General features: G+C 35.2%; 1 protein-coding gene across 3 annotated transcripts in view; it reads right to left on the bottom strand.

Moving 5' to 3' along the window:
• The window catches only part of BRINP3 (BMP/retinoic acid inducible neural specific 3), a 191,153-nt gene that overhangs the window by 32,555 nt on the left and 133,334 nt on the right, over positions 1–25,264 (bottom strand). For all 3 annotated transcript variants that reach the window (XM_015869841.2, XM_015869843.2, XM_015869842.2), the window contains exons 5-7: positions 24,633–24,738; positions 20,198–20,434; positions 5,241–5,463 (exon numbers count right to left, since the gene is read on the bottom strand). In XM_015869841.2, coding sequence (XP_015725327.1) covers positions 5,241–5,463; positions 20,198–20,434; positions 24,633–24,738 — 566 coding nt within the window. The remainder of the gene's footprint in view (positions 1–5,240; positions 5,464–20,197; positions 20,435–24,632; positions 24,739–25,264) is intronic.

Below are 25,264 nucleotides of genomic sequence, written 5' to 3'. Positions count from 1 at the left end.
GTAAAGCTACTGAGAATAGTTTTCCCCTTTAGAAATAAGAATTCTGATATGTTAATTAAAATCTTTGTACAAGTTAAATAGTTTGTCTAAAATTGCCTTCACCTTGCTCTTCCAGAAACAGATTCCTCAAGAAAAAAAGAAAGTCACATTCTGATAATGACTTGGCTAGAATGTTGGTATAACTGTTGTATTAGGCGAAATACAGGGATCATTTCGAGATGTGACGTGACAGGCCCTTCCCCATATTCTGGAAGAATCTTACTGACATGTAATACAGTAGGCATAGACGAAATGGACGTAGGTTATATAAAGTCGTGTGTGCTTCAATAAATCACCATTTTACCACCCTACAACCTTGGTGTCACTTGGTAATTGGTCTAACTACTGCTTCAGTTGGAGGCGAGAGATCGTAAAGCCATTAACAATCGTAAAGCCTTCAAATAACAAAGATATTCATTGTACATTATATGATAATATCAAACATCCAGCATTTAAAAAAAAAAGTTAAATATTGACAATTTATTCAAGATCACCTGCTTTTTCTGCAAATATTTTACATAATTATTTTAAAATTAAAATTCTTATTTACTTGAGTTGCTCATAGTCATCAATTTGCAGTTTGTTGCAGCAGATTTCTGTTTTGTTCATACGCCAAGGAAAATGTAATTTATTCTGCTGGTTTACTGTTCTACTTACCTTACATTTCTTTTTTAAAATATTTTGATGTATGGATTTTGCCATGTTTTTAATCACAAAGGTTGCTGATTGAATTTGCCCACAAATGTTGCTTTTTCCTTATTAAGTAATTTAAAATGCACTCAAGTAAGGTTTGTACTTATAGCAAAATATTGTGCAAGGTGCATTCACTTAAATGGATAACATTATCTAAGGAAACCATTTGAGTAACACAGAAAAGGAAGCAAAATGAGCTCTGAACTGGCACTTGCCAGGGAAGAAATGAAAGCTGCTCCCTCTTTTCAGTGTCTTTCAGAAACAGGTGTTTGGGAAGTGAGTCCAGTCATGGAAAAATAATGTCATTCTTGTTGAAATATATTTTGGGTAGTTAAGATTCTTTTTCTCCATCAATACAGTTTATTACTGTGTTACACTTTTAAGTATAAGTCTATCCAGTTTCCCATTTTAGTTCCAAAATTTAGACATGTATAGTCCCTGCTTACCCTCTGGTTCACATCAGAATTGTCACTTGATCACAGTCTGTGGATAGAATCATATCTTCCGTTAATATAAATTCCAATTTATCAGTGTATAGTCATTGCATTTAAAAAGTAACCTTACTGCTACCTTAACCAAAACAGAAACAAAAACAAAAACAAAAACAATCTTTGCTTCCCAAAGTACACGGAAGCCTATATCACAATTTACTTTGCCATATGTGAACAACAGTGACATGTATGATAGCAATTATGTAAAATTGTTATTTCTTTATTTCCTACATCTATTTTGTCTATGAAAAATAGGACTGGATCCAAAGCCTGCTTTTCACCATCTGTAGCAGTGTAGCACTTTTTCACTTCATTGGAGAAAAACATGGCTAAAGCTAGATCTTGGTCCAACTTAATGGCTACGTCTGTCCTTTTCTCAGACTAGATATACTAGAGCACAAATACCATGCACAATCTGCTTCCAAAGATTTACAATTATTCATTACACCTAGCAGAGAAATATGCATGATGGTGTCAGTGCAGAAATGTGGTTTTACACCACACTTTGATTTCTACAGAGCAAAATGTATTGAGTTGCTAGCGCTGTTTCAACAACCCTCTCATATACATGTTACACCACCTACTGTTTTCTGCAAAGTAGAATGTATTGTGCCACTAGTGGTGTTTCAACAACATTCCTGCATAAAAACTGCAGCAAGAGCTGGCCATCTAGTGGAATAACAATTGCTGCATGCAGTGGACTCTGGTCAAGCGACATAATGAATGAGCATATGATATTTCAGGTTATTTAAGCTGTCATGAAATGAAATGAGTATGTTAGTAATAATCACTTGAAGCTTTGGAATCACCATAGTGTCAAGTCCTGATTACGAAAAGTGCATTGATTAATTCAGGTGAATTTAAAAAGTTACACTGAACAGCCCCATAATAGTTTATAATGAAAATGAACAGAGTTTTGGTGTATCTTAGCACAATTCTCAGGAAGAGAAATAATGATCCATTTCATGTTAATGAAAGGAAGCTTAAAACCTGAGAACAACATCTGGAGTTCGCAAATATTGGCAGCGGGTAGAATAAAATAAAAATAGTAATCATGTCCCCATCCCCCGTGCTGCAGTAAATAAGAGATTGTTCTATTGTCAGTGCAGGCAGAAAGAAAAGTATTTACACATAATTGTAAAATGAAAAATGCAAACCGTGTCACATACAAATGTAGGTTCTTGACTTGCAGGTTAATCAGCTCTCTTCCACCCTTAACAATGATGCTAAGAAAAGGTTCAATTATATTTTCATTTAAGGATGAGAAAATTAAAATATAAACATTATTTAGTCTTATGACTAGGAAATACAAAATTACAAGCAATTCCAATTAACTATTTAATTGAATCCAGTTTTTAAAAAGTAAATAAAAACCAAGCGACAATTTTTTTTATGTTCAGTGTTAACATTCTGAAGCCAGAAGGATCGGTATTTTCAGTAATGAATTATAACCTTCACCATATGTAGAAGCTCCTGCGAGTGTGACAAAATGATTTCTGGCAGACAGCATAGATAAATCCCTATGAAACCCAGTCTCACAGAAAAGTTTTCATTAATCAAATCAAACTTTTAGGAAATGACTCTCAGCTTTGCAAAAAGAAAAAGCCAGCTCTCAGCTTCAAGAATCTATTGGTGTATCATCTGTTGACTTTAACATACAATGTAAAATTAAACTCTAACACAGTTATTTTGTTTTTACTCACTGCCAGCCTTGTGATCCCTACTACAAACAGAAGGCTCTTTAATCTGTATCTTAAAAGACAAGTACCCATAAAATAGAATTTTAAATTGTATTTATACCTCTATTAACTGTTTCTGATCTCTCTTTCTATACTAAAAATCACCCTTAGCAGGACTCAAACGCTAATCCAAATGAGTTGTTAACAAATCCTTCAGAAAATATTCTATTTTGTTCAAATTCTCACTTTCTGTTTCCTTGGAGTCTGTAATATCATTGGCACATGAAAACATGTTTTTTCCTTTCTCTTCTGTCTTCCCTAAAACACAATAAATGGTAATGGTTTGCTTTGCTTTCCTTTTTCATTCTACTCCTTTTCTGTTGAGAGATCTCAACGGGTTTATAACCTGATCAATATTTAATGCTTCTCCACTGCATTACCCAATTTTCCTATTCATTCACTACTTAGCTGTTAATTATGGACAAATTCAGAAACTGTCTTTGGATTAAGTACACTGTTACTACTAAAAGTACCTGAATATTATTATGTCAAGGTCTGTGTTTACATTCTTATTATTATCCCTCTTTCCATCACTGAATTTATTATACATTTCTCCATCTCTATCTGCCTGAGGTTTTATTGCTGTTGTTGCTTTCCTAACCAGGTTTGCAAATTAAACCCAAACCTTCGATTGACCTCTCCTGCACATTTCTCAGCTTAAAGCTCTTTCTTTCATCCATAAAACCACTGGTGTCAGAAGGCAATTCTCCTAAATAATCAGATGGAATCCATCCTTGGAAAATTCTCACTTTAATTAAATGTATTCCACTAGATAACTATTTCAAAAACTGCCTTTAACATTGATCTTGAGCCATCTCTGATCATCACTATATCATCATATTCTGTATGTACAGCAAAAAAATCTGGGTGGTCACCAAAACAGGATATAACTTTTTTTAGATGTTAGTTCTGATATTCCTATGTTAGAAATGCATTACAAAATGAAACTGCCCTGGAAGTTTAGTACAACTCCCTGTAGAACAAGAACATTCATTGCTGGTTACATTTGTTACCAACAAATAAAGTGTGAACTCACAGATTGTGCCTTTTGCAAACAAACAAAAACAACAGCAACAACAAACAACAACACAAAAACTAAATTTCATATAACAAACACAAGACAGATGTGCTGTGATCAATTTCAACTGATGTTAGCTTTTTGTACTTCATTTCATCTATACTCAGTGGTCAATGCCTGACCAAAGATTGCTCCAGAAGTTACACTGAATGACTTGATTATTTTCAGTTTTGCTGCGGGAAAAAAAATAAATAATAATAATGCGAGGGTGGATTCAGTTTCTTACTTCAAAAGGAATTACTCCAAAATATAAAATTATGTATTTTTTTTTCAACTAGCAAATCACAAAGCAGGGAACGATGCGTAGAAAGAGAGGGCATGAGAGCTATAGTGGCTACCATCTTCTGAAAGAAAAAGAGGATGGAATAGCTATGTGCTACCAAAAGCCAAAGCAATTATTGGAGCCTCAGCAGAGCAAGGAGAGTACAGTACCCCTGGCAGTTCTGGAACACTGAATCTAAACTAGATTTCTTCAAAACTGTTGGGAAATGTGCTAAATTCAGGAGTCACTGGACTAATCCCATGATGCTGTTGCTCAGAAGAATAATTTCCCTAAAAGCTCCTTCATTTCAGATTTACTCTACTGTCCTTCCACTATGTTCAATAAAGCCATTTTCGATCAGCAATTCACTATAACCACTTATGTTAATACAGATTTGACTAGATAGCTTTTGGGACCTCTCAGTTTCTAGGCAGAACTAAAACACATTTCTTTCCTTAGGCATCCTTTCAAACCTAATTTATATCTGACAAATGAGACAAGAAATCAATACTATGTAGTATATACTGTATAATGACCTGGAAAGTTCTTAAAATAGTGAAGCTCAGTTCAGAATAGGTATTCAGTGTTCTGTATACAATTATTTAGCACAGTTTATAGTTGGCCAAATTCCACTGAAAATGTAATTCTGTAAAAAAGGAGGAAAGGGTGATGAATCTGGATGTTCATGCTACTTTGAAGTTGCTTCTGATGATACAGTTGTATTCAAATCAGGTTTTATTATGATTTGTACCATGACATTTAGGAAAAAACAAACAGAAAAATATTGAAGGTTGTCATTGTTTAACTTCCAGAAATGCAAATACTATATTCTGTACATATACTGTGTGTCATGCATTATAACATCCATGCCATTAAAGAGATACTAGCATGAAACAACACTGTGTGTTTATCAGATTTTAATAGGCAAATTTTCTTACCTCTGCTTTGGCATGCGGATGAGTGGCTGTTTATGACATCTCTTACTAAGGCCAAAGAGCTTGTGAACAATTTTCTGTGCCTTGAGAAATAGTTGTTTCATGCTGTTTTCTAGTTGCTCATAGCGACGCTGAAAATTAGAATCCATTGTCCACAAATGCATTACAGTAGATGTGTTCAGAAAATAATTCATAGGCAGCCTTTTCATAAATAATTTGAATTCATCTGAAAAAGAAAAGACAAAATTTATTAGGTTTTAATTATGTACTTGTAGCTGTTTTTAGAGTAAAAATGAACTTATTCTTTGGTTATTCTTGAAATTCTAACATATTCAAATGATCTTTTGCAATTTCGAGTGGAAGTTTTCAAAGTTAACCATATTTTTTATGATAGTACTAGTATAAAAACAGGAAAAGCAATTAAAGCCATAAATATTAAACTGATCTTAAAAGGCAATTCTAGCCCTGTCATTATTTCTCAACCTAGAGAACATAAAGACTGAATAAGAATCAGAGCTACTCACCTTCAAATCTAGGGCCTGAAAGTAAAAGCACATTTCAAGATCAATGTACGTTGACCCATATGGAGAATATGGAAAATGGTCTTAAATGGAGTATATTCCTATACTTAGGAAATTCAAGTAAATATGGTGGCTTAGGCCTACTCTTTTTTTAGACTACAATAAGCCACTATAAGTTAGACTTTCAAAAGAAAGAGCTCTTAAGCCACATATTCACTGTGAATTCACACTGTGAATATCCCTCACTATTTGATTTGTTCTGCTAGCTTAGTCCAGGTAGGATATATAGGTTGAATCTCATTAACAGAATCTTATTAATCAGTGAGTCTATTTTCATGAACAGTATAATTTACAAGCTGAATTATAAGTTTTGAATCTTAATAAACTTCATTTAAAAAGGGCTCTAATTGGGAGGACCAGGGAATGAGGTAAAGGGGAGAGGAAGGAAAAATAAATACCACTCTTAAATGTACATATAATCCTTCCAGTTTCCATATTTCAGTACTTTAATTCTGTCTGCCCTTCTGCTGCTTTTTACTGCACAGAAGTCACTTATCCTATTGCTTTCACCCTGCCAGTTGCACCTTTTGAGTAGTATATTTTTGAATGCAATCATCCAACAGACTGAAGCAGCCTCCTGCTTAAAACTAGAGTTACTGTAGGTTTAGGTTTCTTTTGGGAGAGGGTTGATTAGAGAAAATGTCTGCTAACATGAAAGAATATTCTACTATAATCAAATCAAGAGGTATGCCTGCTTGGTTTAGTTTAATCTCTTTTTTTCTATTACAGAATATTTTAATAGGAAAAAAAATGAATATATATATATATATAATATACATATATTATTTTAAAATTTTTTTATTATATATATATATATATATATATATATATATATATATATATATATATATATATTATTTATTTATTTATTTATTTAAGAGGGTAATAAGAAATTTCTTTCCTAAATGAGCTGGACCAGCCAACCTCCATATTCTATAGTGCATGGGGTCAGGATGAAACAAAACAGGTATTTTCTGGCAGAGGATATTCTGTAATGGTTTGCAATTCACCGAAAGATAAATAGTTTTGAAAGACCTTCTGGAAGGTACAAAATGAAAGGGAAGGGGCAAAGAGGATGATTTAATATTTAATAAAGTGGTTTTAATGATTCATCTGTAATCTCTTTGGAAATGTGTTATTCATTTTCTTGCCATGCCTTCCTCTTCGGATATTAGCCTTATGCTATTCTTAAGATCAGTACCACTGCCCCTCTGCTATCTCTGGGTGAAAGTTAAGGGAAATGAGGTTAGTTTGCTTCTGTCATGAACTATTTTGGAGCCTAACCCTTAATCTTTGTTGTTATTTTTTTTTTTCTCCTTCCTATTTTTATCTAAAATATTAGTTTTTATCCAACATCCAAAAAGACTAAGCATCTCATCCCAGGTCTTCCTTTTTTCTGAAAAAAAAAATTAAATATTTGGTAAATTTTAGTATACCAGATGAGCAGCTTTTTGTCTCTTGGTGCAGCTCCAGGGAAACAATTCCCAAGTAACAAAGAGACAATTACACCTTAATCTCCCTGCAAAGCACATCCCAAACTTCCTTTCCCTTCAAGGCTTGCACAGCTACTGTGCAAAGGGATTAGGTCTGGCTTGCCTGAAGGAGGCCCACTGGTTTGGGAAAGCCTCCCAAACCCTAAGAGTGCATTTTCAAATTTATTTACCAGTGTTAAAAGTAATAATTAAAAAAAAAAAAAAAAAAAAAAAAAAGAAATACGGGTGAATGAACTGTTTCAAAGTACATCCTTTGGCATAACTCGGATCTGCAGTTTGTATAAATCATCCAAGCTTTGCTGACTTTAGAGCAGTGAACTAATGCACTCAGGGAGGATCCAATCCAAAAATTGCATTCCTGAATACCTGTTTTAACTGCTAACTTTTCCATCCACTTCTGTTCTTCAGAGACACTGATATGTTTACTCAGACTCAGGTTCATGATAACAAAAGAATATATACATCCCAGAGAAGAGAACATACTTAGAATATGCCTTTTCAACATTCATATTTGTGTAATAACCTATGAACCACTGTCAATTTGTTGTCCTTTGCAAGCTTTACAGCTAACAACTAATCAGATGCAGAGTTCAGACATGATAAGGAGGGTTTTCAGTCTTTAACTTGCAGTGCAAATGCATTTCTAATAAGAAAGTGCTTCTTTTTTCCCTGTAATAAACATCATCCTTGACTATCCCTGTGCCTTGAATGATCATGCTAATGAGCACCATACTGCAGGTAAAAGAGAGACAGAGATAAAATAAGCATCGTTACATAGTGCCTTCTGAAAAGAAAAGGAACAAAAAAAAAAAAAAAAGGAGAAAAAAAAAAGGATAGATAATGTGCTCATATCTTAAACAGACACATTTCATGATCTGTGAAACTACAACACGAACTCCTACCACTGAGAGATGATTAAACTATTACACTCTAATCAACACATTATACCAGCCATTCGTGAAGATTAACAGCTAGTACTACAGTGCTGGGAGACATAGAAATTGATGGTATTAAAACATGATGCATGATACAACGTATGATAAGATTTCAATACTTTCCTATTTATTTTTTCATTGGTAGATATCAGGTGCACATGTCATACAATTTTTCATACTAGTCCCTAACTTCAAATACCAAGAAAAATATAATATACAGTGATTGATCAAATACGTTTACTTAACTTTCCAGTTATCAATGGTCGCATTTATTTTTCACCTTCCCTTTCTGCAAGCTTTACCTTCCATGTGTTAGTAGTGAGTAGACTGAAATGGCATACCATATTTCAGCAGCAAAAAATAAATATAAAATTTACAATGGAAGTAAACATTACAGCTCGAGTCAGATGCATATCAGACATATTTAGGCTGTAATAAATACCTAGAACTACTTGGCTTGTAACTTGGATTCTCAGTGTTATTCGGTATAGGAGCAGGGCACAGTGCTGAATACACTGATTGGTATTCTGCAGACAGAGCCAGAGAAGACCAGAAAAATGCAATGAGTCTCATCAAAAGATCTGACAATTCCCTGTAACAACAGGAAAATAAACTAAAAGGTGCCTGCTCTCTGCGTTGGAGGAGAGCAGGACCCTTGAGACCTTTGCTCTAAATGTTTTGCATATCCCTGATATTTTGAATTACGAAACCTATACCAGACAATTCATGCACACAAGACCATAGCACACTTTGGGTTTTACTTCAGCTGAAGCCAAGTGGGTTTTTTGAAACTTTTGCAGAATATAAAAATATTCCGTGCAAGTGTGTTTATTAATAACCTTTTTGGAGTATCTTTGTAAGCATCTTGGAAGTCAATGCAATTATCCCAGCTGGGGAATCCAGAACACCGGGTTAATAATGGTAGCAACAGCAAACATCTGACTGCAATGTAATGCTTGCATAGCATGTCACATAATAGCAATGCACTTTCTTCTCCCTTTCTTCTGTTGCATAAATGGAACAAATCCAATTATTGTTCCTAAATTTTTCTTTTAAATAAGAGCTACTGTTTACCCTATCAATATAAAAGTGATTCTCTCTACTTTGTATGGGATTAGAAACACAGCAATTTTCTCCTCACAGCCCAAGGCACACTCTGTGCAAAGTCTGGGAACAATCTTTGCTTCTGCTAAGAGAATAACACTCATAGATGGGTGCAAGAGGGTGCACAACTATAGCTCATTCCAGCTTCTCCTGGTAAGCTGCTAGTGGGCCTCCTCATTACTCTGGCATCTCCCTGGTTCAGAAATGCCCCTTGTGCAACATGCCTTCCTGTGTTCCTCCTCTGATGCAACTTGAGGCCCTTTCTTGTTCTACTGCCTGTTAACTGGGAGATGAGAACAGCCCCTGCCTCGCTACATTTCAGGTAGGTATAGAGAGCAATGAGGCCTCCCCGGAGACTCTTTTTCTCTAGTCCAAATAATCTCAGTTCTCTCAGCTGCTCCTGGTCAGACTTGTGCTCCTGACCCTTCAAAACTTTCTTGCCCTTCTCTCAACACACTCCAGGGCTTAAATGTCAGTCTTGTAGTGAGGAGCCCAAAACTGAACACAGCATTTGAAGTGAGGCCTCACCATTGCAAAAAGAAATTAACAGAACAATTATTAATTGAACAAAAGCAGTCTGAAAATACCTGAAAAACTGTTTTGACTGGCCAGTTTAAGAGTTCTTTATTTACTGACATACTGTTTGAGATGGGTTTATGGATATGAATTTGGACTGTTGCATTTTTTCCATTATCAAAGCCCAGGAAAAGCCTGTATGTAGGAGAAAACCACTTTGTATATCATATCATTATGTCAAAATTTACCACTAGATAGCAATTGAAATGGGCTATTTTATCATTTCTCTATATGACACTTTAATGATACATTTTCTTCCTTATTTATCCAAGAATAATAATAAAAAAGTCTGACTATCTTTATAGTGAATAAAATGTGTGTATTCATTAGCTTGAATGACAGCATTTCCAATACTTAATCCTTGTCTGTAAAATCTATGCAGTTGTCATTTATGTATATCTTCTTTTTCTGTAGAGCTTAACTTGTTCTAAAGGTATTGTCATTCTACCATCGTAGTCTTAAATTGTGTAATGCTAGCTAACCAAAAACTGTTAACGCTTATCACCTAACAAAACATGATTATAGGTTCATGGCAAATTGTCAAAAATCTACTAGTCCTGTACAAATCTGTGTGATGGTACATCTAGTTTTACACACTAGTTTAAACAAGAATGATTCATACAAATTTGCTCAAGTGAATTCATGCTCTATGTAGCTTTGATTTATGAAGAACGTTACTTGTAGAAGACCACGAATCTTCACAGGCCACTGCTACTTTGGGAAGCCATTTATCTTTAAACCTTAATAGGATCAGTGGATTCATAACATTGAAGTGAGGGAAGCTGTCCCTCCCTATCTCTGCTGTTCTAACAGTGTTTTATTGCTGTGACCTCGTGCACAGTTCTGATTTATTTTATTTACTTCATGTGTTGAATGCACTTGAGTAGACATATTAGTGGATCATGTTTCTCCCCTTTTTTATTATTATTCTTGCCACAGTAACCCTGCATTATACATTTCTGTGCAAACTCAGAAGGATGAAGAAGACATGGCTTGGGCCTATCCTCACCCCCTACAGACATTCAGTCCCTCCTGATATCTCCAGGTCTCCTGTGGCAGTATGGTTGGTGCTCACATGAATGAGTAACAAGAGGTAACAATCTAAGCTGATCCAAAAGAGCTTTAGCAATTTCCCCTCAATATTCTCTAACATTTTGTAGATAACACTTCAGCTCCGCTACATCTCAGCTGTCTTTTCTGTTAAAATTGCCAGTTCTTTAGAGAAGAGCCTGACTCTTATTGTATCTTTACAGGGCAATACTTAGCCCAATAGGCTTCAAATTTAATTGTTGCCACGTAACACGAATAATAATCTTAAATTTTCTTGTAATTCAGGCAACTACATCTTGCTTGGAGTCCATAGTTACAGCTGCAGTTAGCTTGAGAAGCAAGACTTACCTGACAGGAACAGTCTCCTAAGTCCCAACTGCTTACCGCATTTTTTAATAAAACAGGAATATATGCAGAAGAAAAAAAAAAAAAAAAAAAAAAGAAATTGACTCTAACAATATGACCATGGTAATATCATTACTTTCCCATAACAATGCTTTTAATTGTAATCAGGGCATAAAATATTACAGCAAGTCAAGTACCAGTGTCAGCTGTAAATTGAAACCTCAAACCACAAAGCTAGTAGTTGGAGGGAATAAAAAGCAATAGGGTCTACAGTTCAAAGTGCTGGATGTGATTGCTGTTCAATGAAATGCTACCTCAACATTGTGTAGATATTCTTAAAGAGATTTGTAAAATATATATGCTTTCTAAAATAGACCACCATGGTTCATAAGACTGGAGAAAACAAAGTACTAAAACAAACAGCTGTGTTTCAAGAAATCTATCTTTAAAAATGACAGAATTGAAGGAAACCTAAGATTTCAGCTTAAAATCAACTTATTTCTTCAGAGTAAACATCATAAAAGTGAACTTTTTTTCTTTCTTATATATATATATATATTTCAATCTAGGATAGATCATTCAGCACTCCCCATAACTAAGGCATTTCTCCAGAGTAAATGAATTCTCTTCTGAACTTTCTGAAGGAGAAAAAGAAGAAAAGATGTGTATGTTCTCTGTAAATATAGACTGTGTGTGAAGGAGGAGAGGAGCTCAGCATTTAATATTGGAGAGGCAGTTTGAACAAGTACAATCTGGCTGCCTTGCAAGCACCAAGGAAAGCAGATTTCTATGATTCTTATAGTGGGCTAAGTTTTTAATTTTCCTTCTTCCCTCTTCCTTTCCTTTTCCTTTTCCCTTCCTTTCCATTTTCCTTTACTTTTCCTTTTCCATTTCCCTTTCATGTTTCCTTTTTCCCCTTTTGGCTTTGTTTTTTTTTTTAAGACTGCTGCAAGGGTAGTTCCTCTGAACTGTAGGCCTTCTAAGGAGGAAAGCACTGGGAAAAATGTCTGTGCAGCTGAAGGTGGGATTGCTGAACAGAGATCCTCTGATCCTTTGTTAGGATATAATTTCTTAGGAACAAGGAAAGCCCAGGTACTCCTTTCACATTCCCTTCTTGGTGTATAAATAAAAAGGAAAATCGTATGGAGTTAAACATGGCAGCCTTGATCATTTCAATATTTATTCAGTTATAGAAATGTTTCTGGAGCACGGGCATTCCACTTTCTATCTAGTGCTACTACTGTTATCTTCCTGTAGCACTGTAAATGCATATAATGCCTAGGATATATTTCTCACGTGTAGATTTAGGTGTAATCTCTGCCACCTCAAAAGTTAATTTTATTGTTCCTGGTCATATTGATAACTCCTACAGTTTAAATACTGAATAAAGCAAATAAACACTCAGTATGTCACAGAAAGATAGTTCAAGAAAAAAAATAAATGAAACAGCAAATATTCTTGTTAAACACACTGAAGTAAATAACCAGTGTCGAGCTTTTACAAGAGAAGATTTAAGAATGCACGAGTCAGAACAGACAGCATTGCTCTGGAAGAAAAGTGGGACCATTGAGTTACATCCTTCTTAATAAGGAAAGTCCAAAGTTGCCAAGGCAGATTGGAATTCCACCAGGAATGAGTCTGTCACCAGCTCTGAAGAGAACTACATTATGTCTGGTACATAATGGACATAAGTAGAATTATATTAGATCAAGCCTTCTGCTCCTCCTTTTATTACAGTACCATCACAGTGTTTCAAGTGTCTGAGAATTCAATGCGGTGTGAATCCTTAATAAATTGATTTGTCAGGTGCTGCTTTAGCAGGAGGCATATAATGCTCTTAGGTTTGATCCTGAGGCTATTATATTGCCAGGATTTGATTGGCTGCACCTTCTTGTTTGGAATCAAAGAGGAACAATTTAGATACTAGCTCTCTGAAGAAATTCTGCACATCACATCTGCTCATTTTATTAAAACAGTGACACCTCCACAGGGGTGAGGTGACGAGTATTGGTCACAGAAGGAGCGACAGCTTGGTATATCTGTTCTTACTATCGATTAAACTTCCTGACAATCACATAGGGAAGTTAATTACTGGGAAGCAAATTAACACCTTTGCAAGATAATAGAGAAAACAATAATTATGTTAAGAACTCAGGAGGCTAAATTTTCTTGGCCTTGAGCCCGAAGCTATGAACACCATTAAAAAAAAAAACAAAAAACAACAACAACACTGCTTTACTGCTCTGAGGTAAATAGTTTGAACCACATTGATTGAAGACTTTATTCTCAGTGATTAAAAAACACCTTCACCTGCCAGTGAGATTTTTCAGACATTTCACAAGGAATCTTTCAATTAATATTTCACATGAGATTCACTTTGTATCACTGCTGGTCTATTCTTGTCGACAGAGAGGCAGACTATGCTACTTGCATGATCTGTGCAATTACACCTCATATGTGCCTTGTAAAAAGAAATTACAAGGTCCACTCGATAGATACATCCTCTTTTCTGAATCAATAAAAATGAGGTTTCTGAGCAAGTAAGATTAAATCTATTGCATTTATAAACAGAAGAAACCATTCAGCATTCAGTTTTATTTTTAGGCTTAATTTTTGTAGCTTATTCTACAAGCATATTAGCTAAGATACAGAAACTAGAAAAGCAATAACATATCACCAGACCACACTAAGAGAGAACTTTGAATGCAAATTATCTTCAAATAGCAGTGAAAGATTCTAAATGTACTGTCTGTCTGTAATGGAAAACAAACCTACACAGCTCAAAATATTCTTTATGAACAGGAATCTCAACACAGAGCCTGAAAGCTAGTCTTGGAAGTTTTCTTCTGTATAATAGCAAGAAGTTTCTTCTGATCAGAATGTATATATAGCAACCTCTATGGTTGACATGACATACCTAAATAAAAGGAATTTATCTTCTTCCCTCGTGGTCAATTTTTGTAAATTGGANCAACTCAGCTATGTTTTAAAATGTTTGTCTTAGAACACAGATTCTCTCTTTTATAATTTTCTTATTTTTTTAAATTGAAAGAACAATTATGGTAAACCATGATGAATTTACCACCATGGTGAATTTACACAGTGATTAATATGTAGTCTGTAACAAACTTAAAGCATCATCATGGTAGTATCCATATGAGTCATTGTGGGCTTTATTTGGATCTTAGGGCTGCCATTACAACTGGTAATAAGAGAGAGTCAGAAACCAGGCTGAAATATACACAATATAGTAAAAACTGCAAGCTTGGCAGCTGAGAAAAATTACTTTTTTTACTTGTCAGCTAGATTACTTAGATTTGAAGGTAGCATAAAGCAATAAAAAGGGGTCCCAGAATGCCCATTTTTCTAAAGCAGTTTTAGTACGAACTTGTGCTGCAGGAATAGCAAAAATCAGTGGCTTATTGAGATGGCAAACAAAATTATGTTAGAATTTTCTGATTCAATAAGGAGATTGCTAAACATCAGTCTAAATTCACACTTTCTGGAGTCATCCATCAGAAAAAATCTGACACACTGCAATCAAAGTTAAAGTGCTTGTCAATGAAGAGAAAATAAAAGAATGAACTGAAACTAGTTGCATTCCATAATGCACTACTGGCAGACGTCAGTATAGTTCAAAATTAAGGTGATTTCACAATTTCAGCTGACAACATTTTATGAGGGAAAAAAGTATAAAATAAATAATAATAAAATGGAAAGAAAATAAAATGCAAACTTATTTTCTCATGATCTACTTTATTCTGGGATTTACATATTTTTTCATGAAGATTTGGATTTGTCATTGGCTCTCATCATACAAATTCTGTCAACCAGATGTCTAAGATTTCCATCTTCAACACTACCGTGTTCAGATTCAACTTCATATTTTGCTTAACTGGGTGTTTATTTCAGACTGTTTAAACAGTCTGTTATATTCCACTATATATACATAAATTCTTTTAGCGATTTAACTAACTTTGATGGCTCTGGCTACTTCAGCTATTTTTCACTGAAAGTATAAAACTCAGCAAGTGGATGACATCTAAGAGTAGCTCTGTCCGAGAATAACGACTGTGAAATTCTCTTCCTTGAGAAACAGTAAGACATCTGAGTACATTTTGAGATCAGTTGTTATTATTTGCTATGGATGCATTTTCTGTGTGATTTTCATACATAGTCCTAGACTTTGTTAACAATAATAAAATAAAAATCATGCTGCCAATCAGTGGAAAATCCTTAAGGATAACTGAGTGTGAATTGATTTCTCCTCTGAGCATCTGCACTTCCACACCAAGGCAAACTGTAAAGTTGGTCTTCATTTTACCATCTGAAAGAATTTTATAATTCCTCACAGTCTCAGTGTTGAAAACCAACTTAACTCCATCTTTTGCTTTTTCCAAGAAGTAGTAGAACAGTTCCAAAACCTGGAGTCAAAGGGGTGTAGCACAGCCACAAATGGCCAGAAAAACTCTTAGAAAGTCTTAACTCTACCAACTCATATGCCTGTAGAGCAAGACTACCACCAATCTCAAATGCAGTGCATGAATTGAAAGGCACTGAGTGAATGAATTCAAATTCTCTCTTTCAGTAGTATACAGTTAAAATGTTGATCAAGTTTGCATAGAGTTTCAATTAACTAAAGTCTAGTTTAAGATCAGAGTGAGACTAACTCTTCACTTTCTCAAAGAGAGAAAGAGAGAAAGAGAGAAAGAGAGAAAGAGAGAAAGAGAGAAAGAGAGAAAGAGAGAAAGAGAGAAAGAGAGAAAGAGAGAAAGAAAGAAAGAAAGAAAGAAAGAAAGAAAGAAAGAAAGAAAGAAAGAAAGAAAGAAAGAAAGAAAGAAAGAAAGAANAGAAAGAAAGAAAGAAAGAAAGAAAGAAAGAAAGAAAGAAAGAAAGAAAGAAAGAAAGAAAGAAAGAAAGAAAGAAAGAAAGAAAGAAAAGAAAAGAAAAGAAAGATGGCTTGAGCAACTCCCATCATCCATGACATTATTAATGGTGTTTTGGTTTTGCTTTTGGTATTGCTGTTTTTTTGCTTTAAATAGAATGAGAGGAAGTTGGACTACTACAGATTTCTTTTGGCAGATCATCTTAAAATAAAATTGCTGAAATTTTAATTGTTTGAGTGAAGTGACTAGATTTCCAAAGGTACTCAGCATCCAGCCACACCGGGATCTTGGAACAATGCATGATCATGTCCTTGCTATCAGAATCCAGAGCCTGTACATGGGTATTCATGCTTCCATGCAATTTAGAGCAGTGGGTCATAATTCCTATAAAATGCTCCGTTGTTAGTTAGAGGTTGACAGGGATGTGTGTTAAAATTTGCTTTTTTACATTGCTAAGCCTTCCCAAAAGGGTCCCCAAAATTTCCAAAAGCAGCAGTGTACAAGAGAACACGTTCACTGATAGAATCATCGTCATCAGTGTAATCTTAAGTTTTAAAGCTTATCCTAAATCTTAAGCTTAAAGTCTTATCCTATCCCACATACTTTAAGAAATTGTGAATTTCTAATTCTCTAATTCTAAAGAATTCCTATGGAATCTTTTCTCACTTTTCATCATGAGAAACTAATTAAGATTTGAGTGCTTGGTTCAAACCTTGTTACTGAATGGAAAAAATAAATTCTACCCAAAGAAAGTGGAGTAGGAGAGGAAGTTAGATGTACATGCTCCTAATACAAAGAGTAAAATGGATAGAGATACAGGACAAGTGGCAAATTAAAAGGGCAAGTTCAACACTGAAAAGAGACTGGGAGGTGAGCAGTAGGACTTCAGGCATACAAGTGAGTATTGCAGCACTTCAGCCTAACTAACATGACTGGGACTAATGTTGTGGGATCTCACTGAAACTGATATCTGATAAGAGGTCAAGCAGAGTTTATCTAGATGTCCTTTTAGTACACCAGTTCTTGTGAAAAGCTGGTTTCATGCAGATAGAGTATAAAAGAAACTGATTCCGTTAGAGGTGATATTTTTGTGGTCAAGCATTAGGTGATATGCTGTAAGAACATAGATTCTTGGAATAATGTTTTCAAAGAACTTTGTTAACACATTAATTCAGCCAAAGGCCTTGAGAAACTAATGAAATCTGTTAATAAACGTTGAACAGCTTTAGGATAGATTTTCAATAAGGAAACAGCTGCTTATCTTGAAAAGGTAGTAGCTAAGTCTGAAGGCCAGAAGATACGATAAGGAATAAGCAGATGGCTCAGAGTAAACAGTTTTAAGTAGCTCTTGTATTTTCCTTGAGAAAACATAGAGCATATCTCAATATTACAAAACTATATGAAACTCACTGAGGTAATAGTGATCAAGTACATATTTCTGGAGGATATGCAGAGACATGAAAGAGCCAGCAAAATGTAAGATAACTAAAATAATGCTTTATGTTCTCTGAAATGAGGTTTGAGTTGTTAAAAGATGTCAGAAGAAATAATAAAAGAAATAAAATATGTAAATCTGCATGTAACAAAGACGAACACTCAACAGGAACTGTGTTTGGTTATCTAATCTCTATGGTTCATAATCACTACCAGCAAACCCACACTGTAGACTAGAGTCATTATATAAGAAAAACAGGAAGAAATCTTTCATATAATGCATGCTTTCATTTCACCCAATTTTGAATTAATCTTATAAGTATATGTATGTATAGGTGAGTCATACCAAATTGTTACGTTTATTCTGTTGTAATTGTAGTGTATAGAATTTTTGACCTTTTAACTATGTAGACACAATTTTCTTTTGTATCTCCTGATTTAAAAGACAATGTAATATTGTAAACCTGTTAATTTGGAAGAGAGCAGTAAACCCTAGAAAAAAATGATTCTGTTTTTCTTTCTCTCTTTCTTCCTTTCTTCATCTCTTTCTCTCTTCCCCTTTCTTCCTCTCCTTTCTCTCCTTCCTTCCATCTTTCCTCCTTTCTTTCCTTTCTATCCTTCTCTTTTTCTTTCAGTCCAAGCGGAGAGTTTCAAACACACACTAAAAGTAGCCACCTCTTAATTTTAAATGGGATTTAGGTATTAAAAAGCTAACATTTCTCACTTTTAAAATTCTGATCCTATTGCTGTTTTATCTTGAACAGATGGAAGGAAAGATAACACTGACTATAAACAAGCAATTTTAAATAGAATATTTACTTCTTCCTCTTCAGGCTAGATTCTGTGGACAGATAATGTGCAAGATCACAAGTGAACATATTAAGTTTTAAAGCTTTTCATATGGGGACAACATTTTTCCCTATATTCAAATAACTATTTTGCTGTATTTGAAGTAGGGAAGGATTAGGACGGTAGGATGTTTAGAAAATGAATACACTTGTGTGTTTAACTTTTTGTAAATGTGGAGGTCATAAGATTCAGCGCATGGAGGTCATTCATTCCACAGCATTTTGTAGTAGGTAATGTGGGCCTGTAGGCAGTGTGCTGGATTACCCTGTACCTACTTACTCTGACTCTAAATTCCTAGACAACACTTCCCCCAGTTTGCAAAGCTGGGGGAAGCTTTGATAGCACTACCCCAGAAATGCATGCAGGTGTTAAAATAGTCACTGAAAAAAAATGTTGGACTAATATTCACATAAATTTAATTCTTTTATAAATTTTATTTTAAAAAAATTTAATTCTTTTATAAACAGTGAAATGTGTGATCCTCCAAGCAGAAATATTCTCCAAGGAGAAAATTCTGGTACTTTCATATTAAGAATAAGACTAAGAGTTGGAAAAGGACCTGAGATCTTCAAAAGCACTTTCAGCAGAAGTTAAAGTAACTGGAAAACATAACACATATAGGGACTTAATTAATTAATTAAGAAATTAATCTTTAAGAGCACCACAAATGTAAATAAATAAAGGTACACTGGTAATGTACTGTTCACAGTTAAGTACTGCACAGATATTTCTTCTTCACACCTGTATTCTTCCTATGTTCAAAGAGGCAATGTTCCCCCTCTCTGCCATTTGCTCATTCTCTTTCTCCCATACAACTTAATTCAAATAGCAATTTCTGCTTTTTCTATACTTTCTCTCTTTCTCACTCATTTCTTTTTTCTTCACAATTTTTCCCAGGTCTGCTGAGCTCTCCTTACTTTTCCCACCATCTGGTTAGACAGCTGTTACTTATATTACTGAATGAAAACATTTGTTCAGAAGCTGATTTTACCTGAGGATCCCTACAGAACAGAAAGTTCTGATGATCAGGAGAGGTGAAATGATGTATGAAACAAATCTCAGTGCTTTAGAGAAAACTGATGTGGCACAGAAGTGCTGTAGAAGCAACATAGATAGGCCCAGTTGAAGCAGAAATCATACAAAGAAACAAGTTACCAGCTACAGTGGGTTGAACTATGAACTCGTTGGTAAATCAAGGGCAGGCTGTGCCCAATATGTAAGGTTCACAGCATCTCTGGAGGGATGGGATGGAAAGGAAGTACAAGAGAAACACCGACCCAGCACAGAAAAAAATAGATGTGAAATGAAGCAGCTGTTTCAGCTGCATTACAGTGTAAAAATTCAGAATACCTTTTCAGAGTACATACAGCCTGACTTTGTCTCTGGTTTGTTCTGCTTTCTGACTCCTCCAGTAGAATTGTCCCTCCAAAAGGGAGTGAGTCCTCATAGCCCTGGACTCCACAAAGTAAAGCACATAAATTTTCAGTACAGCCTGCTTACACTCTGATGTACTTACCTAGACTGATCATCATGGGGTGAGGATAGCAATTCTTATCAGAATATTTAAGACTGAGATCCAGGATGCATTTTAGAATATGTTTAGCTTTAGATCTGTAAACCATTTTGGTTACTTCGGATGTAGTCTGTTGCATAAATAGGTTTTATAAGACACAGTCAAACAGACAAAAATCTCATAAAGCATCTCACCAGATTCTTCAAATTCACTGTTATATGCATTCCAAGTTTCACTTATGCGGAGCAGGTTTTCTTCCATGGCTTGAATGTCCATGTAGGGACAATTGCACTCAGGGAATTTGGGACCGCACTGACACCAGCAATCATTGTCCTTGCAGATGAACTCTCCCTCTGAATTGCAAGCAATATAGCTCAGAGCTGCCTGGACAAAATGTTCTTGCAGATACTCAGGCAGGATGACCTGAAGACCTTAAGGAAATAGAATAAGTATTATGTTATTAAACTCAAAAAGATCCTCAAGCAAAGCAGATTCCCGTAGTTACACAAGATGTTTAAAAAAAAAAAAAAAAAAAAAAAAGAATTAAGTTAAATAAGCTATAAAAAGAAAAAATACAAGAAAATTTATATATCTTCCTAGCATTTGCAGTATGTCATAAATTTCATTGCCTAAGAATTCATTTAATTTATACATAGGTTGCTCTGAAAGTAATGCCTCCTTTGTTTCCATGGAAAGTACACCAGCTATAACACTATTTGGCAGAGCAAATTCTCAGCTACAAAACACAATCATCACCATTAGCAATTCATTTTCACCAGCAATGAACAAGACCCTGCACACTACATTCATAAAAAATGTAGCATCTGTACTAGTGGAGGTGATTCACTGTTTCACAGCTGCTACCAGTTGCCCAGGCGCAGTGTGGTTGAACAGTCCAACAATATTGGCAGTGTGCTCCACAGTCTTCAAACAAGCCCTGCATTTATCATTTTGCAAGAGGAAGGCTGTCTTTTTCTCTGGCCTCACCTTGGAAGTTCTAGCTTTCAGCTTAGTCAGCGTCAGAATGTAGCAGTCAAGAGTTAATGACTTCCCTGGGTTCTGATAAATCCAGAGTGATCACTCCTCTCCTATCTCAAAACACAGTGCACATCGCTTCCCACTGAGTGTTGCATCTTGAACTTTTTATTCGATGGGGAATTCACCTCACCACTCCACAGACTGTCATTTTAACTTCATCTCATAATGGTGACACCTGGACTCATCAGTGCTAATGATGCAATCCAGGAATAGGTCACCTTCTGTTCCATATTGGTTCAGTAGGTCCCGACAGACTTGCATACAGCATTCTTTCTGTTCTTGTGTGCACATTTATGGGATTCACCTGGTACAAACTTTGCAATATTCCAATACTGCCACTATGCTTTCCAATGCATTTAAACCATTATTCACCTTTGCACAAAGTTTTTGGGACATAATCCACCAAGTTATGCACATGAGTTGATTGAGATTCTCTTCATTTTGGGTGAAAATTTCACCCAGCTATCACCAAAGCTGAACCACACCACCCACCCCTCACTGCACTCACATTCACTGTTCAGTCTCCATTAAAACTCAGCAAACATTAGTGAATATCAATTAGTGCCATTTTTTCTGCACAAGGAATTCAGTTCCACACTTGTGCTTCCTATGCACTTCCATGTCTGACCCTGTAAGACTCCTCTGCTACCACCTGTTTCACAACCACAGAATGTCACAGAATATCTGTGGGAAGGTTCAGCCTCTACTGCTATACCACAAATATTAGCCTCTGACATTGTGGGCCAACATAATAACATAGGAGGCATTACTTTTGGAGCAACCTTCATATATTTTGCACTGCTGTCTTAGTATGGAACATTCATTCTAATAGCTATTGCTCAAATCATATACTTGTGTATTTCCTTCTGGAGGGATGGTCAAAAACAGAAGTGGTGGGTTACATCAACTTCTCCTTAATAGGAGACTGAATGAAGAGCCTCAGATGTAAGAAGTTTTCAGTATGGAAACCTGCAGATAAATTATGATCCTTATACTGGAAGCTAATGCAAATTTTGAGAGTGTTGAAGGGAAATCAGCATTGAAGACAGCAATGGTAAAAGTAAGGAAGCTGTACAAGGAGGAAAAAAAGATCTGAAGGTAAACAATGGACTTATTTTCCATGTTGGCTTTGGCACAAGTAGATATACCTGAAATACACATATGTTCAAATTACTCTAGTTACTTCTCCGTGCTTCTGTAGACCCAGGCTAAGAAGAATTGGAAAATAGAGCTGGAAGGAATTTCAGGAAAATAAAGTTAGCCATATATTTCATTTCTAACCATTGACATATAACAGCCTTTTTTACCAGGTGTTTTACAAATATATGTGTACAGTGATTCCATATGAAGTGTAACTGTGTCATTTTGTGCAAAATCAAATAAAGAACAGCTTTTCTATTGATTTTTTGAGTGTATGGATTTATAAAGTGGTTTACTTCTATTTCATCTGCCAGTACCCCAAGCAGACCTTGCAGGATGGGACCTGATCCATCACTACAGAAAGTCCCCTGACTGCAGCATGCATTGGAACTAGCTAAAACCAGCTGCTTTCAAATAGATGCCTCCACTCCTACAGGATTTCAAATTGCTAAGAGACAGTCAGCTGGATATTCTGGGTAAGTATATAAAATCCTGAGAAAAAGAAGTCATTCTTATTTCTAGAAAGGTTTAGCATAGAGAAGGGAAGGATGTTTGTTGCTCAAAATCCTTCTGCTATGTCTCAGATCTCTTTGCAAAGCATTTTCATGCTTTACCATGCCATGACATGTAGAGGTCTTGTAAAAACATATGTTGTACTCAGATATTGAAATAAAAAACATTAGCATATTGTTTACCAGAAGTTTATTCGTCTGAAAAAATTGGCCATTATTAACATTAATTTCAATGATGAGAACATGTTAAATTGTATGTATGGAAACCTGTAACTATTAGTTCTTTGTCTACAACAGTGAAGCAATAGGATAAAAATACATGAACAAAACCAACCATACAGTGAAGTACATTGTAAATTTCAATTTGTTAGTTGTAATTATATTCTGGATTAAAAATATTCTCTCTGGAAACAGTGGAGCTTATTTCTCAGCATATTGGTTATTTGTGATTTATATTTTTCTTACACAGGCACTTGAACAATTTCTTGGAGATTTATTCCTGCATATTAGGTAAATACAATATATATGTAACAGTAATTTTATAATCTTTCCAGGTAGAAAACCATGTTATGGATGCACGACAATATTACTAAAAGCTGGTCTGCTTGTGCCTTTCTCTGCCTTATATCAAAACATGTAAAACTCTTGCTACCCTAGTGTACTTTTTCAGTGTACAAGTGTATTTATGAAAAAAACTTAGAATTCTGATAGAAAAAAGAAAGCCCAAAGAAGCAGTCCTGTCTTGTTCAATTCCTATATGATAAGCGTGAAATAGTTCTAGCAGTTGTGTTACTACATTTCTCATGACAATCTAATGGCATGTGTCAAACAGCTGTCCAACTGAAGCAAAGATTAATTTCCAAGGTTTAACTGACAAGCATCATGCAAATTCTGGAGACCTTTAAAAATAGCAAATGACTAATGGATGCATTTTATTCACTGCATTCCAGTAGAAATGACAAGTTCTTCTAAAAAAATACATATGTTTTTGGTGAAATCGTGTCTTTTAAACTCTTCTGACCTAATGGAAAAGGAAAGGAAAAAAAAAAAACAAACACAGATGTTCTAAACAAGGTTATCTTTTACTAGCAGCCGGTCTTAATAATCAGTAACAATTTCACACTGTACGTCCAACTCATGTATGAACCAATATCAATAACTTTTACAACTTGAGATAACTGTTTAATTAAGACCCATACTCTTCTGTCCCTGTGTACAGTTAGGCATAAATATATAAATTATAGAGAATATGGTCTGTTCTCACAGCAGTAACAGAAAGTTGCTTATGTTGCATTTGTGTAACTGAAAATGGACAAAGAAAAAATAAGACAATTACTAGAGGCTCACTTTCAACAACGTTTAGGTCTGCAGTCTGGGATATGCACTCATTGGAATTTATTAAAAATGAGTCAGAAGTGATACCATTTTACACATTTTTCTGATGAGCGAGATGTCTAACCTTATGGGTTTCCTTTAAGACCCAGAGGAGTCTTTGTACTTTGCTTTACTCAAAGACCTTGCAAATCTATGCCCTGTTCCTCTGGTGAATCTGTTCGTTCCAGTGGGACAGGGTTACTACGCAAAATGTGCAAAGCAGGCTAAGCACAGGAAATGTCATTCTGTGCTTGGTAGAACCTATTGGAATTTGGGCTTTGTGAAAGGTGAGCGAGTCATTGCTAAGTCGGGATGCAAAATGTTAACAGCATTATTCAGATTACTTTCTGATGGGTAAAGAATATTTTTTGATTTGAAAGGCAACATGAATTACTGACATTTCCTTCACTTTGCCTAAAATGTACTTATTGCGCACACACACACACACACACACACACACAAAGAAAAAATAATGACCTTTTATGAGGAGGAAAAAAAGAAAAACAAATAGTGTGATAAATGTCATCCTGTTCCAAAACAAATTAATAAAATTACACCTACATACCTTGCAACTGAATCTTATTCTCAGGACTCTGAACCAGAACAGAACTGACAGAATCCAGGTTGTCATAGTTACTGCAGCCAAGAGGACCAGTTCGCGTTTCTGTTACCTGATGGTAAAAGAAAGGAAAAGCATTTACTTCATTATTCAAAAAAGAGTTCAGAAGCTTGTTTTATAAAGTTTCCCTTTAATTCAGTCTGTAATTCAGACCATATATTGTAAGTCTATATATTTCAGATTTAATTAAGATGAAATAGATTGTTTTATATATGAAAAGTAAGACTGCAAACATTTCACCAGTACAAGAAACTTTGGCGAGTGCTATTTTGACAGCAGGGCACCACTACCAGTATTTTACCTAATCAACATCTAATGATGATTTATTTCTTCATACCTATAGAAATCAAAATGAATTTAATAAATACAGTTCATAAAAATGCAGAGTGAATTTTTCAAGGATTAAAATTGCGCACACAGAATCAATGAATCACAGAATCACAGAATGGCCTGTGTTGGAAGGGACCCAAGGGATCATTAAGTTCCAGATCCCTTGCCACAGGCCACTCCTGAACTACTACCAGACCAGGTGCACATGGCAATTCCTTGTTGAAATCACATATAAAAATTGGACTTTT

Source organism: Coturnix japonica, chromosome 8, assembly GCF_001577835.2.
Source record: "Coturnix japonica isolate 7356 chromosome 8, Coturnix japonica 2.1, whole genome shotgun sequence".
Lineage (NCBI taxonomy): Eukaryota > Metazoa > Chordata > Aves > Galliformes > Phasianidae > Coturnix > Coturnix japonica.
Note: the sequence above shows the minus strand (reverse complement) of the source record. Positions and strands in the feature narration are given on the sequence as shown.